General features: G+C 49.8%; 1 protein-coding gene across 1 annotated transcript in view; it reads left to right on the forward strand.

Annotated features, from left to right (window-relative positions):
- Nucleotides 1–413: 413 nt before the first annotated feature.
- The window catches only part of GCH1 (GTP cyclohydrolase 1), a 53,382-nt gene continuing 36,532 nt past the window's right edge, over nt 414–17,263 (forward strand). The window contains exon 1 of the mRNA XM_051822887.2: nt 414–895. Coding sequence (XP_051678847.1) covers nt 553–895 — 343 coding nt within the window. The 5' untranslated portion in view covers nt 414–552. The remainder of the gene's footprint in view (nt 896–17,263) is intronic.

Consider the following 17,263-nt stretch of genomic DNA (forward strand, 5'->3'; position numbering starts at 1 on the left):
GTGCAATCACGCTCTGACGGCGGCCAGTGGGTCCTCTGGGCTGGGAGGTGCGGTGGACATACTTTCAAGTTTCAAGCCAGGAAGCATGTTCTCCTGCCTGAAGAGCACAGGGGTTTGTTATCCGATCGCCGGTAGCACTCTGCCTCTTCCACCTGTTTGCTCATCCTTCTTCGGACGCGGGGGAGGGACGGGGCGCTTCAGGTGGTTCTTCCCACGACAGCCCCAGGGGCCCAACCTGCTCGGGCCCTCCCGGGCGGGCAAGAGGAGCTCACCTGTCCTAGGGCCCCAGTCCCCGGCCCCAGCCCGGGGCAGTGAGGGGGCGGGGCGAGCGCCATGACGTCAGATTGCCCCGACCAATGGGAAGGCCCTCGCGGCGCCGGCCGCGCTGCCGGGCATTAAAAAGGGGGCGCTGGCGCACCGGGTTGCCGGTAGCTGTCCCGGGCTCGGAGTGCCTTGTGCGACGGCTAGTGCCTCCCTCGGGTGTCTGCACCCTCGTTGGCTGCCCGCGGCCGCCGGCGAAGTTCACCTGTAGTTCGGAGGCGCCCCCGGTCCATGGAGAAGGGCCCGGTGCGTGCGCTGGCGGAGACGCCGCGGGGCGCCCGGTGCAGCAATGGGTTCCCTGAGCGGGAGCCGCCGCGGCCCGGACCCAGCCGGCCGGCGGAGAAGCCCCCGCGGCCCGAGGCCGGAGGCGCGCCGACTGCGGACGGCTGGAAGGGCGAGCGGCCGCGCAGCGAGGAGGATAATGAGCTGAACCTCCCCAACCTGGCGGCCGCCTACGCGTCCATCCTGCGCTCGCTGGGCGAGGACCCGCAGCGCCAGGGGCTGCTCAAGACGCCCTGGAGGGCGGCCACGGCCATGCAGTTCTTCACCAAGGGCTACCAGGAGACCATCTCGGGTCAGTGCGCGCGTCGGCTTGGGGAGGCGGCTCCGGGAACTTCTCGGAGTTGCCTCACTCCGGGGAGGGAGCGCCCGAGCGCTGTCACCTCCCGAACCCCACCCTAGCGGCGGGGACGCCCTGTCCCCGGAGCCCTCGTGGACTCTTCCGCCCGGGCTCGCCCGAGTGAGCGGGGGGCGCGGCTCGGGGCGCGCGCGGGACCCAGCATTCGGCTGGCAAGGATCACCTGGTGCTGGCGAGGGAGGAGTCTTCCCGGGTTTGGGACGATCTGGGAGGGAAGCGCTGGCTTTGGGTGCTCGGGGCACCCCGGGCGATTTTTCCACGTTCGCTGATTGCCCCCCCTCCCGGAGGGGGTTGCGCTGGGGTCTCCGGAGTGCTGTAATTATTTTCCAGCTCAGGTTCGCTCCAGCTCAGTACTTTTCCAAAACTGGCAGGATTCTGAGCGCAGGCTGTTCCCTAGAGTTTCAGGCGTGAGGTTTTGGGGGCTAGAGTTTGCAGCCCTCAGTCTTCGTTCCCTGTCCGTCGCTCCCATCTGCATCCAAAGCAGAAAAGCGACCCGGGCCGGACCCAGCGCTGCCTGGCAGCCACCCAGCAGGCGGAGGCAGTCGGGGTGGGTGGGGTGCGGAGGCGGGTTACCGGCAGGTCAGTGTGCCTGTTGGTGCGGTGAGCACTTTTTTTTTTTTTTTTAAGACAACAAAAAATACTGTCTTCGGGTGTGACTCAAAGCTTTCCAGTCCACATCTTGCTCGCGTCTTGGTGATATTTATTTATTTATGTCTAAGAAGCCTTCTCCCTTCACCATTTCTCAAAGAAAAACAGGGCTGCTCCCTGCTCTTTGCATTTCTGTCAGAGAGGATGGAGTAACTCCGCTGAATAGACCCTGGGAAGAACAAAGTTATTTCTAACCACCTTCCACACCCCAAAGGAAGGGTGGGAGAGGGTGGGGCTCCAAGAGGAAATAATAGGGCATCCTGGAGCCAAGAAACGGGCCTCTCGTTCTGTGTCCCAGTTCATGCTTTTTAGCCCGGTTGCAGAGGTTTGGAGCCTCAAAAGCAGATTTTCAAAATGCAAAGAGTGAAAAATAAACTTCTGGTTTCTGTGAGATCAGCTTGTTATTTTAAAATTTTTACTGGGGCCGGTGCTGTGGCATAGTTGGTGAAAGCCACGGCCTGTAGCGCCAGCATCCCGTGTGGACACCAGTTTGAGTCCCGGCTGCTCTGCTTCCAATCCAGCTCCCTGTTGATCCTCCTAGGAGGCTGGTGGAGGATGGCCCAAGTGCTTGGATGGCCCTGCACCCACGTGGGAGACCCGGAAGAAGCTGCTGCCTTCAGCTTGGCCCAGCCCCTACCATTGTTGCTCCCTGGGGAGTGAATCAGTGGGTCCAAGATTCTCCTCTCTGTAACTTTGCCTTTCAAATAAATAAAAAAAAAATTTTTTTTTTAAACAGGCAGAGTTAGAGAGAGACAGAAAGGTCTTCCTTTTCTGTTGGTTCACTCCCCACATGGCTGCTATGGCTGGCGTGCTGCGCTGATCCAAAGCCAGGAGCCAGGTGCTTCCTCCTGTCTCCCATGCGGGCCCAGGGCCCAAGCACTTGGGCCATCCTCCACTGCCCTCCTGGGCCACAGCAAAGAGTTGGACCGGAAGAGGAGCAACCGGGACAGAATCCGGTGCCGCAGGCAGATTAGCCTAGTGAGCTGTGGTGCTGGCCATTAAGAATATCTTTAAAAATTGTATTTATTTATTTGAAAAACAGATTTTTTTTTTTCTGTCCACTGGTTCAATTCCCAGATGCCTGAAAAAGCTAGGGCTGGGGCAGGCAGAAGCCAGGAACCTGGAACTCAATCCTGATTTTTCCCGGTGGGAGGCAGGGGCCTGAGTACTGAGCCATTGCCTGCTGCCTTCCAGGGTGCACAGCAACAAGTCTGGAAGCAGAGTTGCGAATGGAACCCAGGCTCTCTGGTCATGCACCAAATACCTGCCCTGCTGTGAAGCTGACTTTTTTTTTTTTTTTTTTTTTAATTAATTTACTTGAGAGGCAGAGTTCCAGATGAGAGAAGGCCTCCATCCACTGGTTCACTCCACAAATGGCAGCAACAGCCAGAGCCGGGCTAATCCGAAGCCAGGAGCCAGGAGCTTCCTCCTGGCCTCCCACGCGGGTGCAGGGGCCCAAGGACATGGGCCATTTTCTACTGCTTTCCCAGGCCATAGCAGAGAGCTGGATCGGAAGGGGAGCAGCAGGGACTCGAACTGGCACCCATATGGGATGCCGGCACTGAAGGTGGATGCTTAACCTACCAGGCCAGAGCGCTGGCCCCAAAGCTGACTTTAAAAAGGGTTGGTTCAGTAATATTCAGGGATGGAATGTCCAGGATCTTCTTTAGGGCCTTGCTCGCTCTGCCTCCTGCAGACGTGGAGGTGGTCTCTGCGGCACGGCCAGGCTCTGGGAAGCTTGCTAAGAGAATTCACAGGGGAGTGGTCTGTAATCGAGTGTGCGTCTCATTTCCTGAAGTATCAGGCGTTGCTGGCCCTGAGACAGGGCACAGAATTACCTAAAACATCGCGCAGGTGTACCTGAGAAATACTTAGCACCAGTTTGTCTCAGGAGCCAAATTCAGCCAAAGGGGGCTGAGGACTCCAGGGGCACTCCATCCAGCCTTGGAGCATGGTTCTGGTCGAGTACTGAGCCATTATTGAATAAAGCCAAGGTGGGGGTGGGGTGGGGATGGAGTTGTGGCGCAGTGGGTTAAGCTGCCCTTTGCGATGCTGGGATCTCTTATCGGAGTGCTGGGTTTGAGCCCCAGCTGCCCAGCTTCTGATCCAGCTTCCGGCTGAAGCACCTGGGAAGCTGCAGAAATGTGCACCTGCTGGGGGACCAGGATGGAGTTCGGGGCATCTGGCTTTGGCCCAAACCAGTCCCAGTCATTGTGGCCATCTGGGGAATGAACCAGTGGATAGAAGATTCACATTTCTCTCTCTCCTTCTCTCCCCCTCTCCCTCTATGCCTGGAAAATAATAGAAAAAAAAAACTTTTTAAAAAAAGTCCATGAACCTAGGACAGAAAGCAAGTTAGTGTTTGTCAGGGACCGGCAGGAGGGGGAGCTGAGGAGTGCCTGCTTGATGAGTTGAGCCTTCCCTTGGGAAGATGAAAATACTCTGCAATTAGAAAGTGGTTCCATTTGCACACACTGAATGCCACTGCACTGAACACTTTAAAAATGGTTAAAACCATGCTATATATATTTTTTCCCTATATTTTTTATAAGTCCAGAGACTATTTCAGATTATTAACAGCATTCAATGAATGTATTTTTTGGGATCAATGCTTTATGTGGAGGGTCTTGGTGAGCCCTCAGGTTGGAGGCAAACACCGTTCTCTTCTTAGTGAAGTCAGGTGGTCAGCCTGGCTGCTGAACTCTTACTACTTCTCTCCTTACGTTGAAACACAGAGAGATGAATCGGGGTAGCTTGTCCACCAAGCATCTCATACTGTGAGCTGGGTCATCAGCATTAAAAATAATAAACAGGAATAAAATGGGTAGACTAGGCAAGGTCACCCTGTCACACGGGGTAAGATGTAGCAGGGGAATGTTTCGAGGAACTTCTGTAGAGGTTTAGCAGGAGTGGGTTTTAGCACGCTCTGGCCCAGGTGTGAAATGCCTTTCTTACTGTGGATTGGAGATAGACATTTAAAAGCCTTCATCTGGGGAGTCATGCTTGCACATTAAAAATTTTTTTTTTTTTTTTTTGACAGGCAGAGTGGACAGTGAGAGAGAGAGACAGAGAGGAAGGTCTTCCTTTTGCTGTTGGTTCACCCTCCAATGGCCGCCGCGGCCGGTGAGCTGCGGCCGGCGCGCCACGCTGATCCGAAGGCAGGAGCCAGGTGCTTCTCCTGGTCTCCCATGGGGTGCAGGGCCCAAGCACTTGGGCCATCCTCCACTGCCTTCCCGGGCCACAGCAGAGAGCTGGCCTGGAAGAGGGGCAACCGGGACAGAATCCGGCGCCCCGACCGGGACTAGAACCCGGTGTGCCGGCGCCACTAGGTGGAGGATTAGCCTATTGAGCCGCGGCGCTGGCCTATTAAATATTGATTTTTACAGAAAGGGCTAAATAATAGGAGATGGAGGGGAGAGGACAGCAAGGATGATGCTGAACTTAGAGGCATGGACCTGATAGTGATGAAGTGTCCTGGACCACCCTGGATGGGAGAGAAGGAAGGCTGTTGAGGGAGGTGGAAGTCAGGAGTGACCGAAGTCTTGAAGTCTGTAGAGAATACAGAAGAGAGAAATAGAGAAAATCAGCTTGCACGATCTCCGGTTTTTATTTCTGGAGAGGGTATATAAATCAGTGGCTGCTACAGATTATTTTTGGGTAGAAAAAAACTTCTTTGGAACTCATTTTTCTATGTAGATACAGGATTTTGTATCAAAAGATAGATTGCTGTATTCTGTGTCTTAATTTCTGGTTAATAGATTTGACTTGAGTGTAATATGAAATCAGTTGGTATTTTACCTTCCTCACATCCTTTCCATTTTTAACAATTTTCTCTCGTGTGGGTTGTTGCCAATTTCTGGTGTTCTGAGGGATGTGTGAATTTTTTCTGTACTGCAGCTCCTTGCCACGACCCTTACCTGCTGTTCCTATCTGCTGTTTTTAGTGCGTGCCTTCCCATGGGAGCATCTGGTCACCTCTGGCAGGGCTGTGTGGGTCTCCCTGTTCCTGGCCACTACTGGTCTGTAGCTGGTGACCCAGGAGGGAGGCTGGAGGGGATGCTGTCACCTCTGCCACGTGCCAGTTGTCCTTTGGACCTAGTCACAAGCTGATCCTTGGACCAGCTCAGATCAACTCCTCTTTGTTTCTGTTGTATCTGTTTAGCCATGGCCTAGTCCTCTTACAGAGTCAGGGTATTTCCTTGATAAGTTCATTGTAGGGAGTGCATCTTTCCTATATTTCTTTTCTTTTATTCGGAACCTACAACTAATTAAAACGGGGGGGAGGGTGTCTCTTACTCTCTGAGGCCCCCATGGCTGACCTTTTTCCTTCCTGGTCCTCTCCCAGCTGTAAATGGGAGCACCCTTTTAGCTAGCGTTGTCTGCCAAAGGTTAATCATCCCATCCATGGTTCTTTCTATGAGTTTACGGGAATACACACATCTTTACTCTTTTGTCACATTCCTAGTTAGAATGGGTTTAGCTTGTCTTTTCCAGGCTGCTATGACAGTTTTTCTGAGTCATGTTGACAGTGTCCCAAATTTTGGGGAGCATTCATGTAGCGAAGCATCAGGAGATGGCACTGGAAGCGATGGATTCCTTGATATTTGCCTTGCAGGGCTGGGAGGCACAGACACCTGCAGTGAGTCATGTCCGGGCCCTGCCATTTTCACTGCAAGATTGTATCTATTCTCTAAAGATAACACAAGGCAATTAGATACTTCGTTTACACAAAAATGAGTCTCACCCACTTCATGTTGAAGTGGCATAGCAGTCACAAAACGGTTTTCTCTGATTCACAAACCTCTCTGATTTATTAAATCAGACTACTATGGTGAACCAAGAATTGCACCAACTGCTAAGGTGTGAAGGGACAAAAAGTCAAATTATAGTTCCTGCAAAGTGAGTGAAGGGCGAGTTGATAGCCCAAGTTTTAAAGTTTATTATAAAAAAACCTCATCTCGTTGTTAAGAGGTGCACTCTGGATGCATAGTGCGCTTACATCCTGATTCACCAATACTTTATTTTACTTTTATTTATTTGAGAGGTAGATGATTCACTAATACTTTTTAAAAAAATTATTCTGTTAGAGAATATTTCTGTTTGTTGCCAGAAAAAGCAAAGAGAAAAAAGAGAAGTAATAATGTGGGCTAAGTGGATTTAAAACTGTTGAAGTTACATTGCAAATGAAAGGGTAAAGTCAGTATTAATAGTTTCTTTGAGAAATGTCTTACATTAATTGATATTAATCCCTTTTTGCTGCCATGGAAGAAAAAGTAACTGTACATCACTTTTTTTTAATTGATTTATTTATTTATCTGAAAGGCAGAGAGTTAGAGAGGGGCAGAGAGAGAGAGAGAGAGGTCGGTCGGTCTTACATCTGCTGGTTTTCTCCCCAGATGGCCACAATGACTGCAGCTGGGTTGATCTGAAGCCAGGAGCTTCTGCCAGGTCTCCCATGTGGGTGTAGGGGCTCAAAGACCTGGGCCCTCTTCCACTGCTTTCCCAGGCCATAGCAGAGAGCTGGATTGGAACTGGAGCGGCCGGGACTCGAACTGGCACTCATGGGATGCCGGCACTGCAGGTGGCAGCTCTACCCTCTACGCCACAGTGCCGGCCCTGCACATTACTTCAAAATGCCATACAGAGCTGTTAAATTGGTACCTGTGTCTGCTTCCTAGGGTTGCCATCACAAAAAGCCAGAGCGTGTTCTTGACACAGAGCTGGATTGGAACTGGAGCGGCCGGGACTCGAACTGGCACTCATGGGATGCCGGCACTGCAGGTGGCAGCTCTACCCTCTACGCCACAGTGCCGGCCCTGCACATTACTTCAAAATGCCATACAGAGCTGTTAAATTGGTACCTGTGTCTGCTTCCTAGGGTTGCCATCACAAAAAGCCAGAGCGTGTTCTTGACACAGCAGAAGTTAATTGTCTCACGGTTCCAGAGGCTGAAAGTCTGAAATGCAGGTGTGAGCAGACCCGCAATCCCTCTGAGGCCTGGAGGGGTGAAATCCTCGCTGCCTCTTCCCAGGTTCCGGTGGTGGCATCAGTCCTTGGTGTTCCTTGGCTTGCAGCGTTCCAATCTCTGCCTCATCTGTAGTTTGTGTCCCTGGAGCCCCGCGTTGGCCCACTCAGACTGCAGTACTAACACTTAACAGGAGAGGGCAACTGTTGAATCCTTGGATCCTTGATGTTGACGCCTGGATTACAGGAACAAGTCTTAATTCCAGGTTATACAAATAAATGTCTTCCCTAGAATTAAAAATTCTCTGTTGAGAAACAGGCCTTAGTGGTACAGCAGGTTAAGCTGCTGCATGGGATGTTGGCATATGATATCAGAGTCCCTGGTTCTTGTCCCGGCTACCCTGTGCTTCTGATCTGGCTCCCTGCGATTGCACTTGGGAAAGTATTGGAAGATGGCCCAAGCACCTGGGACCCTGCCACTCATGTGGGCGACTCGGAAGGAACTGTGGGTCTCTGGCTTTGAACTGGTCTAGTCTTGGCTGTTGTGGGCTTCTGGAGAGCGAACCAGTGGATAGAAGATCTGTCTCTCTTCCCCTCTCTCCATCAATCCATCTTTCAAATAAATAACTCTTTAAAGTAATTCTGTTGTGGGGCAGGTATTTGCTATAATGGTTAAGATGCTCTTGGGGGCACCTGCATCTTACATGGGAGTGCTTGGATTCAAGTCTCAGTTCCAGTTCCAGCTTCCTGCTAATGCATACCCTGGAAGGTAGCGGGTGATGACACAGGTACAGGGGCCCTGCCACCCGCATGTGAGACCCAGGATTGAGTCCCTGGCTCCTGGCTTTGGCTTACTCCAACCCTAGTTGTTGCAGGCACTGGCAGAGTGAACCAGCAGGAGGGAGATTCTCTCTCTCTCTCTCTCTCTCTCTCTCTCTCTCTCTCTTTGCCTTTCAGATAAATTAGCTGCAAATTTAAAAACTCTGTTGTGCCGAAGGTAATTAGGTTGGGTTAATGACAGAGGTATCTGAAGTCAGGTAAGCCTGTTTTACTCAAGGGGAGAAGACATTCACGCACTAGGATTTTGTCCTGCCCCAGCCATGGTAGCAGTTTTGTTGGCCCCTTGGGGAAGAAGGGACTGTCTGTGTTCATCTGTGAATCCCAAGCAGATTGCCCAACAAACATGTAGGACTTGATGAATTTTTTATTTTATTTTTTTTTATTAAATATTTTATTTAAAAGGCAGAGTTGGAGGAAGGGAGGGAGGGAAGGAGAGACAGATATTTTCTATCCATGGCTTCACTTCCCAAATGGCTGCAACAGCTGGGGCTGGGCCAGTCTGAAGCCAGGAGCTTCCTCCGGGTCCCCCACGTGGGTGCAGGGACCCAAGCACTTGGGCCATCTTCCACTGCTTTCCTAGGCCATAGCAGAGAGCTGGATTGGATGGGATTCTGGTACTGCAGCTGGAGGCTTTACCCACTGTGCCACAGTACCAGCCCCAGAGGCTGCTGCTTAACTCTGATATCTTCCCCCTACCCAAGTACCCTGCACATAAGTGCAGGATGAAAGAAAAAAAAGTGTAGGGAATTAATTTCCTGGAAGAAAGCCCCAAAAGGGGTTCCAGTTGCGTCTCCTGAACATTTCTAGGCCAGAGCTCATCCTTTAGACCCCCTCGTATCCTTTGTGAATCCTGCACCTGTTCGGCGAGGCGGCTCCCTCCGCAGGTGTCTCTGATTGGCTATGGCCATGGCACATCAGAATTCTCCTGGGAAAGAATTGCTGATCTTTGTGGGGATTGCAGGTCTTGTGCTCTGTTGTAGAAGGCTTCAAAATATGCAAAATTGGACTAACTGAGCTTCCGTGTGCCCACAGTCTCCACCATTATCACCGTGAACCCAGGCTGTCTTGGGTCACCCCAAGTTCCTGGCACAGCCTCCCCCAATGAGTTTTCTTAAATCCCAGATATGTCATTTCATTGGTGAATACTTACTGATCTCTAAAATATAAGGTCTTTAAAAAAGCTTGTAATTTATTAGCATACTTGGACAACTCCCTGGTATCTACAGAGCTCGTGTTCACGTCTCTGATTTTCTGAGAGTATCTTTCTCCATGGGGATTGGTTTGAGTCAGAACACAAGCAAGATTCACACATCACACTGGGTAAGTGTCTTTAGGTTCCTTTGGTTTGTTACAGTTTGGTCTTCCTTTTCAGTCTTAAGTAAGTTGTTGAATACACAGGGTAACTTGTTCCATGGAACATTCTGCGTTTTGCCGAATACCTGGTCGTGACTGAGTTTAATGCACCCCCTCTGTCTCCCCATCACTTAGACACCTGTAGCTGGATTTAGAGAGCATTGCCCCCACCCCTGAAAACTTCCTAAGCTCAGTCAAGAACACTTCCTTGGTGGCTGTGCTGTCGGGAGGCAGCTAGCTGTGTAGTTGTCCTCCGTGATGTTAAGAGCAGCCAGCCTTGGCCGGAGCCGTGGCTCACTTGGTTAATCCTCCGCCTGCGACACCGGCATCCCATATGGCACCAGGTTCTAGTCCCGGTTGCTCCTCTTCCAGCCCAGCTCTCTGCTGTGGCCTGGGAAGGCAGTGGAGGATGGCCCAAGTGCTTGGGCCCTGCACCCGCATGGGAGACCAGGAGGAAGCACCTGGCTCCTGGCTTTGGATCAGGGAGTGAACCAACGGAAGGAAGACCTTTCTCTGTCTCTCTCTCTCTCACTGTCTACAATTCTACCTGTCAAAAGGAAAAAAGAAAAAAGAAAAAACAAAAAACAGCCAGCCGTAGGGGTTGTCAGCCTGATGTGTCCATGACAAAGTTCCTCTCTGCCTTTCACTTTCTGGTTTAGTGGCCACTGATGCTTGCCAAACCCGTGTTTGTTAGACATTGCAAACTAATGATGTGTGCTCCTTTAATTATTTTTTATTTTATTAGCTGGAGATCTTTTTTTTTTAAATGTATTTATTTTATTTATTTGAAAGGCAGAGCGACAGAAAGGGAAGGAGACAAAGAGATCTTCCATCTGCTGGTCCACACCCAGATTGCTGCAACCAAGCCCAAGCCAGGATCCTAGAACTCCATCCAGGACTCCCATGTGGGTGGTGGGGACCCAAGCACTTGAGCTGCCATCCGCTGCTTTCCCAGGTGCATTTGCAGGGAGCTGACTTGTAAGCTGAGTAGCTGGGACTCCAGTCTGTGCTCGTTGTGGGATAGGGTGTTGCAGCCAGTGCCTTAACCCACTGCGCCACAATGCCAGCCCAGTAGATCGTTAGAGAATGTATAAGGGGACTCTAGGAAATCTTTAATTCTTCAATAAGTTTTTTATTTTTTAAAGAAGTGAAATTAACTTCGAGATGCAATGACTTTTTTTTTTCTTAAAACATGTATTTATTTATTTGAAAGGCAGATTTGTAGAGAGGCAGAGACAGAGAGAGGGATGGGGGTCTTCCCATCCACTGATTCGCTCCCCGGATGGCTACAACAGCTGGAGCTGTGCTGATCTGAAGCCAGGAGCCAGGAGGTTCCTCTGGGTATCCCATATGGGTGCAGGGGACTGGGCCATCTTCTACTGCTTTTCCAGGGGGTAGCAGAGAGCTGGATTGGAGGTGGAGCAGCTGGGACTTGAACTGGTGATCATATGGGATGCCGGCACTGCAGAAGGTGGCTTTACCTGCTATGTCTGAGTGCTGGTTCCTCTTCGATAAGTTTTAAAGCATTTGACATAAAGTTTAGAAATACATAAGGCTGTTGATTTCCTTAATAACGTCTCTTTAATTCTGTACTGGAGGGCTACCTAATTCTGACTCATTCTAGAAGGCATTAAAGGAAAGAAACGATGACTTCAGCAACGTAAGAGTGAAGAAATTTCACATGTCAAACACAAGTGCAGTCAAGTAACAACCTGGGAAGAGACGTTCACAGTTCATATCCTACAACCAGGCTACTGCTGTTATACAATCTTAATATAAAGGGAGGTGCTAGAAATTGATGAGAGAAAAAAGGCAACAACACAGCTGAAAGCTGGCAGGACATGGGAACAGGTGGTCCTTCGGAAAGGAGATAGAAATGGGTGTTAAACGCATGGAGCGATGATGGCCTTTATAAGAGAAATGTACACAGACCACCCTGAGGTGCATTTTTTTTCCTTGTTAGGTTGCAAACATCCAGAAATTAGTTACTGCATTATTTTACTGAAATTATATGGAAACAAATATTACTTTTTTAAAAAAGATTTATTTATTTATTTATTTGAAAGGAGAGTTACAGAGAGGCAGAGGCAGAGGCAGAGAGAGAAAGGTCTTCCATTCACTGGTTCACTCCCCAGATGGCCGCAGTGGCCGGAGCTGTGCTGATCTGAAGCCAAGAGCTTCTTCTGGGTTTCCCATGCAGGTGTGGGGGCCCAAGGACGTGGGCCATCTTCTACTGCTTTCCCAGGCCATACAGGGAGCTGGATTGGAAGTAGAGCAGCTGAAACACAAACTGGCACCCCTATGGAATGCTGGCACTGCAGGTAGCCGCATTACCTGCTACACCACAGCACTGGCCCCAACATCTCTCAGTTATAGATGTGTATTTGTCCTATTTGGAAATCCTGAAGATTTCTCTTACTTGTGTGAGTGTACTTGCACACGTGAAGTAATGTGCACCCAAGGTTAGCACCTGTAGGTCTGAATGGAAGGGACCCAAATACCCAGCCTCTTAGGATAGTTAAATGATGCAGAAGCATGACATTTTGTAGGAAAATGGCAGGGTGGGTGGATGGGTTAGGGGGCCATGTGGTTTGTATTATCATTAAGAAACTGGAGGATATACCAGAGGTTACGTGTTTCTTAGGAATATGAACTGGATAGGTGGAAGCCAAAAAAAAAAAACCAGATTTTTCACTGTATTGTAAAGTTTTTGCTTTTTGAGATACATGCGTGTATTTTCAAGTAGCTACATTAAAACTGTTGTGACAAAGTTGTTTGAAATCCAGCAGTAAGCAATACAACTTTCATGGCTAGCTAACAAGAAAAGTCTAGTTCCTGAGAACAGAATCCAGTGCCCCGACTGGGACTAGAACCTGCTGTGTGGGCACCATAGGCAGAGGACTAGCCTATTGAGCCACAGCACCAGCCACTGGCTGCTCCTCTTCTGATCCAGCTCTCTGCTATGGCCTGGGAAAGCAGCTTGGGCCCCTGCACCCATGTGGAAGACCTGGAAGAAGCTCCTGGCTCCTGGCTTTGAGTCAGCCTAGCTCCTGCCATTGCAGCCATGTGGGAGTGAACCAGCAGATGGAAGACCCCTCTTTCTCTGCCCCTGCCTCTCTGTAACGGTGCCTTTCAAATAATAAATAATAATAAAAAAAGATTGGAGCTGAGAAATTCCTGTTGCTTAGTAACTTGGTGGCCACTGAGACGTCCTAGGGCTGTGCTTTCCTCGTGTGTGTGTGTGTGGTGATGCTGGTGTAAAGATAGTTGAATAAAAGTAGAATGTGGGGCTGGCGCAGTGGCTCACTTGGTTAATCCTCCGCCTGCGGCACCGACATCCCATGTGGGCACTGGGTTCTAGTCCCGGTTGCTCCTCTTCCAGTCCAGTTCTCTGCTGTGGCCCGGGAGTGCAGTGGAGGAATGGCCCAAGTGCTTGGGCCCTGCACCCCATGGGAGACTAGGAGAAGCTCCTGGCTTTGGATTGGCGCAGCGCCAGCTGTAGTGGCCATTTACGGGCTGAACCGGTGAAAGGAAGACATTTCTCTGTCTCTCTCTTTTTCTCACTATCTAACTCTGTCAAAAAAAAAAAAAAAATTAAAAAAGTAGAATGCATCTAGGTCTGTACAGCACGTAGTACCTGATAATGCCCAACTATGTCATTGGCTTGTGGATTTACCATCTTAAACTTTTTATTGCTATTTTAGGATGCATTCCTTCCACTTATATATATATAAAAAAAAGCTTGCAACGTTATGCCCGTGGCAGGCTCAGATGGCTTTTGTTTCTTGCTTATCTGGATTGTATAACTTTTCTTTTGCTTTAATCTCAGTGTTGGTTTGCTCACCATATATGTGTGTGTGTATATATGTGTATAGGTTACACCAGCTAGGTGTGTGTAGTATATTCTATGAAGGTCACACAATGACTGAATTGTCTAGCGACACATTTCTCAATGCTCATCCTGTTGCTAAGCTGTATATGACCGTGTTGTGTCTGCAAGCTGGTCTTTATTTACTGTGACCTTTGTTGTTGTTGTTGTTGTTGTTTTTGACAGAGTGGGCAGTGAGAGAGACAGAGAGAAAGGTCTTCCTTTGGCCGTTGGTTCACCCTCCAATGGCCGGCACACTGCGCTGATCCGATGGCAGGAGCCAGGTACTTATCCTGGTCTCCCATGGGGTGCAGGGCCCAAGCACTTGGGCCATCCTCCACTGCACTCCTGGGCCACAGCAGAGAGCTGGCCTGGAAGAGGGGCAACCGGGACAGAATCCGGCGCCCCGACCAGGACTAGAACCTGGTGTGCCGGCGCTGCAAGGCGGAGGATTAGCCTAGTGAGCCGTGGCGCCAGCCATTACTGTGACCTTTGTGACATCCGCACAGAGCCTGTGTGTTTTCCTCAGTTAGCTATACAGTTACTGTATGTCTCTAAACTGTTTTTGTTTTAGCTTATTTATTTAAAAGACTGACAGGGCAAGATAGAAAAAGACCCTCCATCCACTGGTTCACTCCCCTAATGGCTAAAGTCAGGAGTCTGGAATTCCATCTGGATCTCCCGTGTGGATGGCGGGGCCCAGGTACAGGGGCCATCTTCTGCTGCTTTTCCACGTGTGTCAGCCAGGAGCTGCATGGGAAGCGGAGTAGTGGGAACTCCTACGGGATGCCGGCAGAGTCTAGGTGGCAGCTTAACCGGCTGAGCCATGACACTGACCCCATGTATCTCTAAACTTGTCATCTTTCCTGTTTCTGTAAATGGTGGTAGTACCTGCTTTACGTGGGCTCTTATAAGAATTAAGGTGTGTAAAAAGTACCTGATGCCTATTATATGGTCTCCTTTCATGAAGGGGACCGTGGGAAGTGCTGTAAGCATGTTGGACACTTTGGAGCCTCGAGCTGCGTGTAAGAAGCCCACCCTGAGGCTGCTGTTCTCTGAGGCAGCTGGCCACGTGGGCAGGCCACACAGCGGGGTTTGAGCCCTCACTGAGGCCCCATCCAACAGCCAGCATCAAACACTAGCCTGGGAGTAGTAATGACCTCGGTGACCCCAGCACCTGCTGGCTGGGTCTGCCGGGGTCCCGTGCAGTCTCAGAGGCCAGCTGTGCTGTCTGATTTTTATTGCTGGAGCACATATTTTGGCTCACAGTTCTGGAGTACAAGGTCTAAGGGCCTCATCTGGCCTTGTGCTGGCAGAGTCCCCAGGTGACTCATAACATCACGGCAAGAAGACAGGGTGTGTGTTGTCTGTCTGTCTCTCCTTACAAGGCTTATCAATCACGGAAGCCCCACCCTAAATACTATAGTTGGATTAACTTTTCACCCTTTTAATACCATTAGTGTATAACTTTGGGGATTAAACTCCTGCATGAATTTAAGAGACAAACCATATCTAAACCATAGCACCCACCCCTCCCTGTGCCCTGACCCACAAAATGCCCATGACATATGAACATGGCTGCATGCCCTAAATTCTGCGGTGTTGTGGTATGCAGCTAAAGCTGGTGGAATGGAGTTGCAGATAAGGGTGGTTAGATTTTGCATTTGTACACAGGGAAAGGGAGAGACTTACGCAGCTTTAGGGCCGGAGATTTCCATCTGTGAATGGTCAGTGCAAGGCTGATGAAACTAGGAGACTGCTCGAGTCCTCAGAGGAGGAGATGAGTGACCAGACGGAAGCAGAGTTCACATTCAGTAGGAAGAGTGGGAGATGACCCCTCCAAGGCAGCCACAGTGGGCAGGGGGACACCAGTGGCAGGGGCTCTGAGAGGGCAATTGTTGGCAGGAGAGAGTTTTAAAAAGAACAAAAGACATAGTAGACTTGAGCCACATTACAAGGCTTCAAATGTTATTACTTAGTAGCTCTGTTGCCAGCTGGGCCTCAATGGTCTCACCTGTAAAATGGGGTTATTAATAATACCCATCCCTTCCATACGGTTACTGTAGGATTAAATTAACCTGCACATAAAGTGCTCAGAAAAATGCCTGCCATACTCCACTCTGAAGTGCTCACTGCACTCAGTCAGACATCTCAAGGTTCATCCATGGGAAGAGCTTTTTTTTTTTTTTTCATTCTTTCTTTCTAGCTCCTGCTTCTTGTTTTGAAATTACCTTTAGTATATTTTATTTATATTCCTTTTATTTGAAAGCCAGGGAGACAGACAGATGGAAATCACCCACCTGCTGCTTTCCCTTTAAAATGTCCACAACAGCCAGAGCTGGATCAAGCCAAAGTCTGGAGCCCCATCCGGGTCTCCTACATGGGTGGCAGGGGCCCAAGTACCTGAGCCGTCATCTGACGGCTGCCAGGGTGCACATCAGCAGGAAGCTGGCTCAGAAGTGGAGGAGCCAGGACTTTAACTAGGTCGGCCTCTCTGGGGTGTGTGTGTCCCAAGTGCCCAGAAAACGTACCCCACAAACATCATTTTAAAGTTGGAAAAGACTTGTTTGATCCTTATTTGAGCCAGTAAGTCACTTCATAGATTTGTATGTTCTTACATTTGTGTTACATTTTTGTTTTGTTACTTACTATTTTAGGAAATACTTAGAAAGTCACTGTGAATGTGTTTATCAGTGAACTAATCAGTGTACTTATGAATGACCCTGGGCCCAGCACAGGGGAAGCAAGGAAGGTTGGTCTTATCTTTGACCTCAAGGAGCCTGAGGTCTGTGCTGGCTGTGGCCAGACCGTGACCCTGGGCAGAGGGACAGGGCAATTCCATGTGCTCAGCGGGAAGGTGAGTGATTTTGGTGGAGAGACTTGAAATCACAGATGACCACGGAGGTGGTGGCTTTTGAGCTGACCCTTAGAAGGGAAATCATTTTGATTCATTTTTTGATATTTATTTATTTTTTTAATGGAAACTGGTGTAGAGAAGAGCATGAACTAAGTATTTGGGAATAAGAAGAATACATTGACATTCACCGTAGAGAGCAAGACTTCATGTACTGGTTCTCCCCAAATGCTGGCAACAGCTGGGCCTGGGCCAGGCTGAAGCCAGGAGCCCAGAATTCAATCTAAGTCTCTCATGTGAGTGACAGGGAACCAAGGACTTGAGCCATCATCTGCTGCTTCCCAGGGTGTGCATTAGCAGGAAGCTGGAATCAGAAGCAGAGCTGGCATTCTAACAAGGGAAGCAGGCACCCACGTGGTCTGTTGTCTGCTGCACCCAGCGCCTGACCCCGTAGTCAACTCTTTCCATGAATGTTACCTGAACGTACGTTGCTACTCGGTCTAATCTTTGTGATCTGGCTGCTTGGTTTATCTGCACTGACTCCTTTACGTTGATCTCCTTGTGCTTACAAGTCCCGATCCTTCCGCCCTGTGAGTATCTCCAGACTCCAACTTAGCGATCACTCACCTGGGTTAGAGCGCCTTGCCACCTGGGTGCTCCAGTCCCTTCATGCCAGCCTGAGCTTTCTAAAATTGCACAGTGGCTGGCTGTTGTCACGTAGCCTCTTCTCTGCGTTTCTTTTTCTCCCCGTAATTAGATAAGGCCATTTTATTTGTGCA

This window comes from Oryctolagus cuniculus, chromosome 12, assembly GCF_964237555.1.
Source record: "Oryctolagus cuniculus chromosome 12, mOryCun1.1, whole genome shotgun sequence".
NCBI classification, from domain to species: domain Eukaryota; kingdom Metazoa; phylum Chordata; class Mammalia; order Lagomorpha; family Leporidae; genus Oryctolagus; species Oryctolagus cuniculus.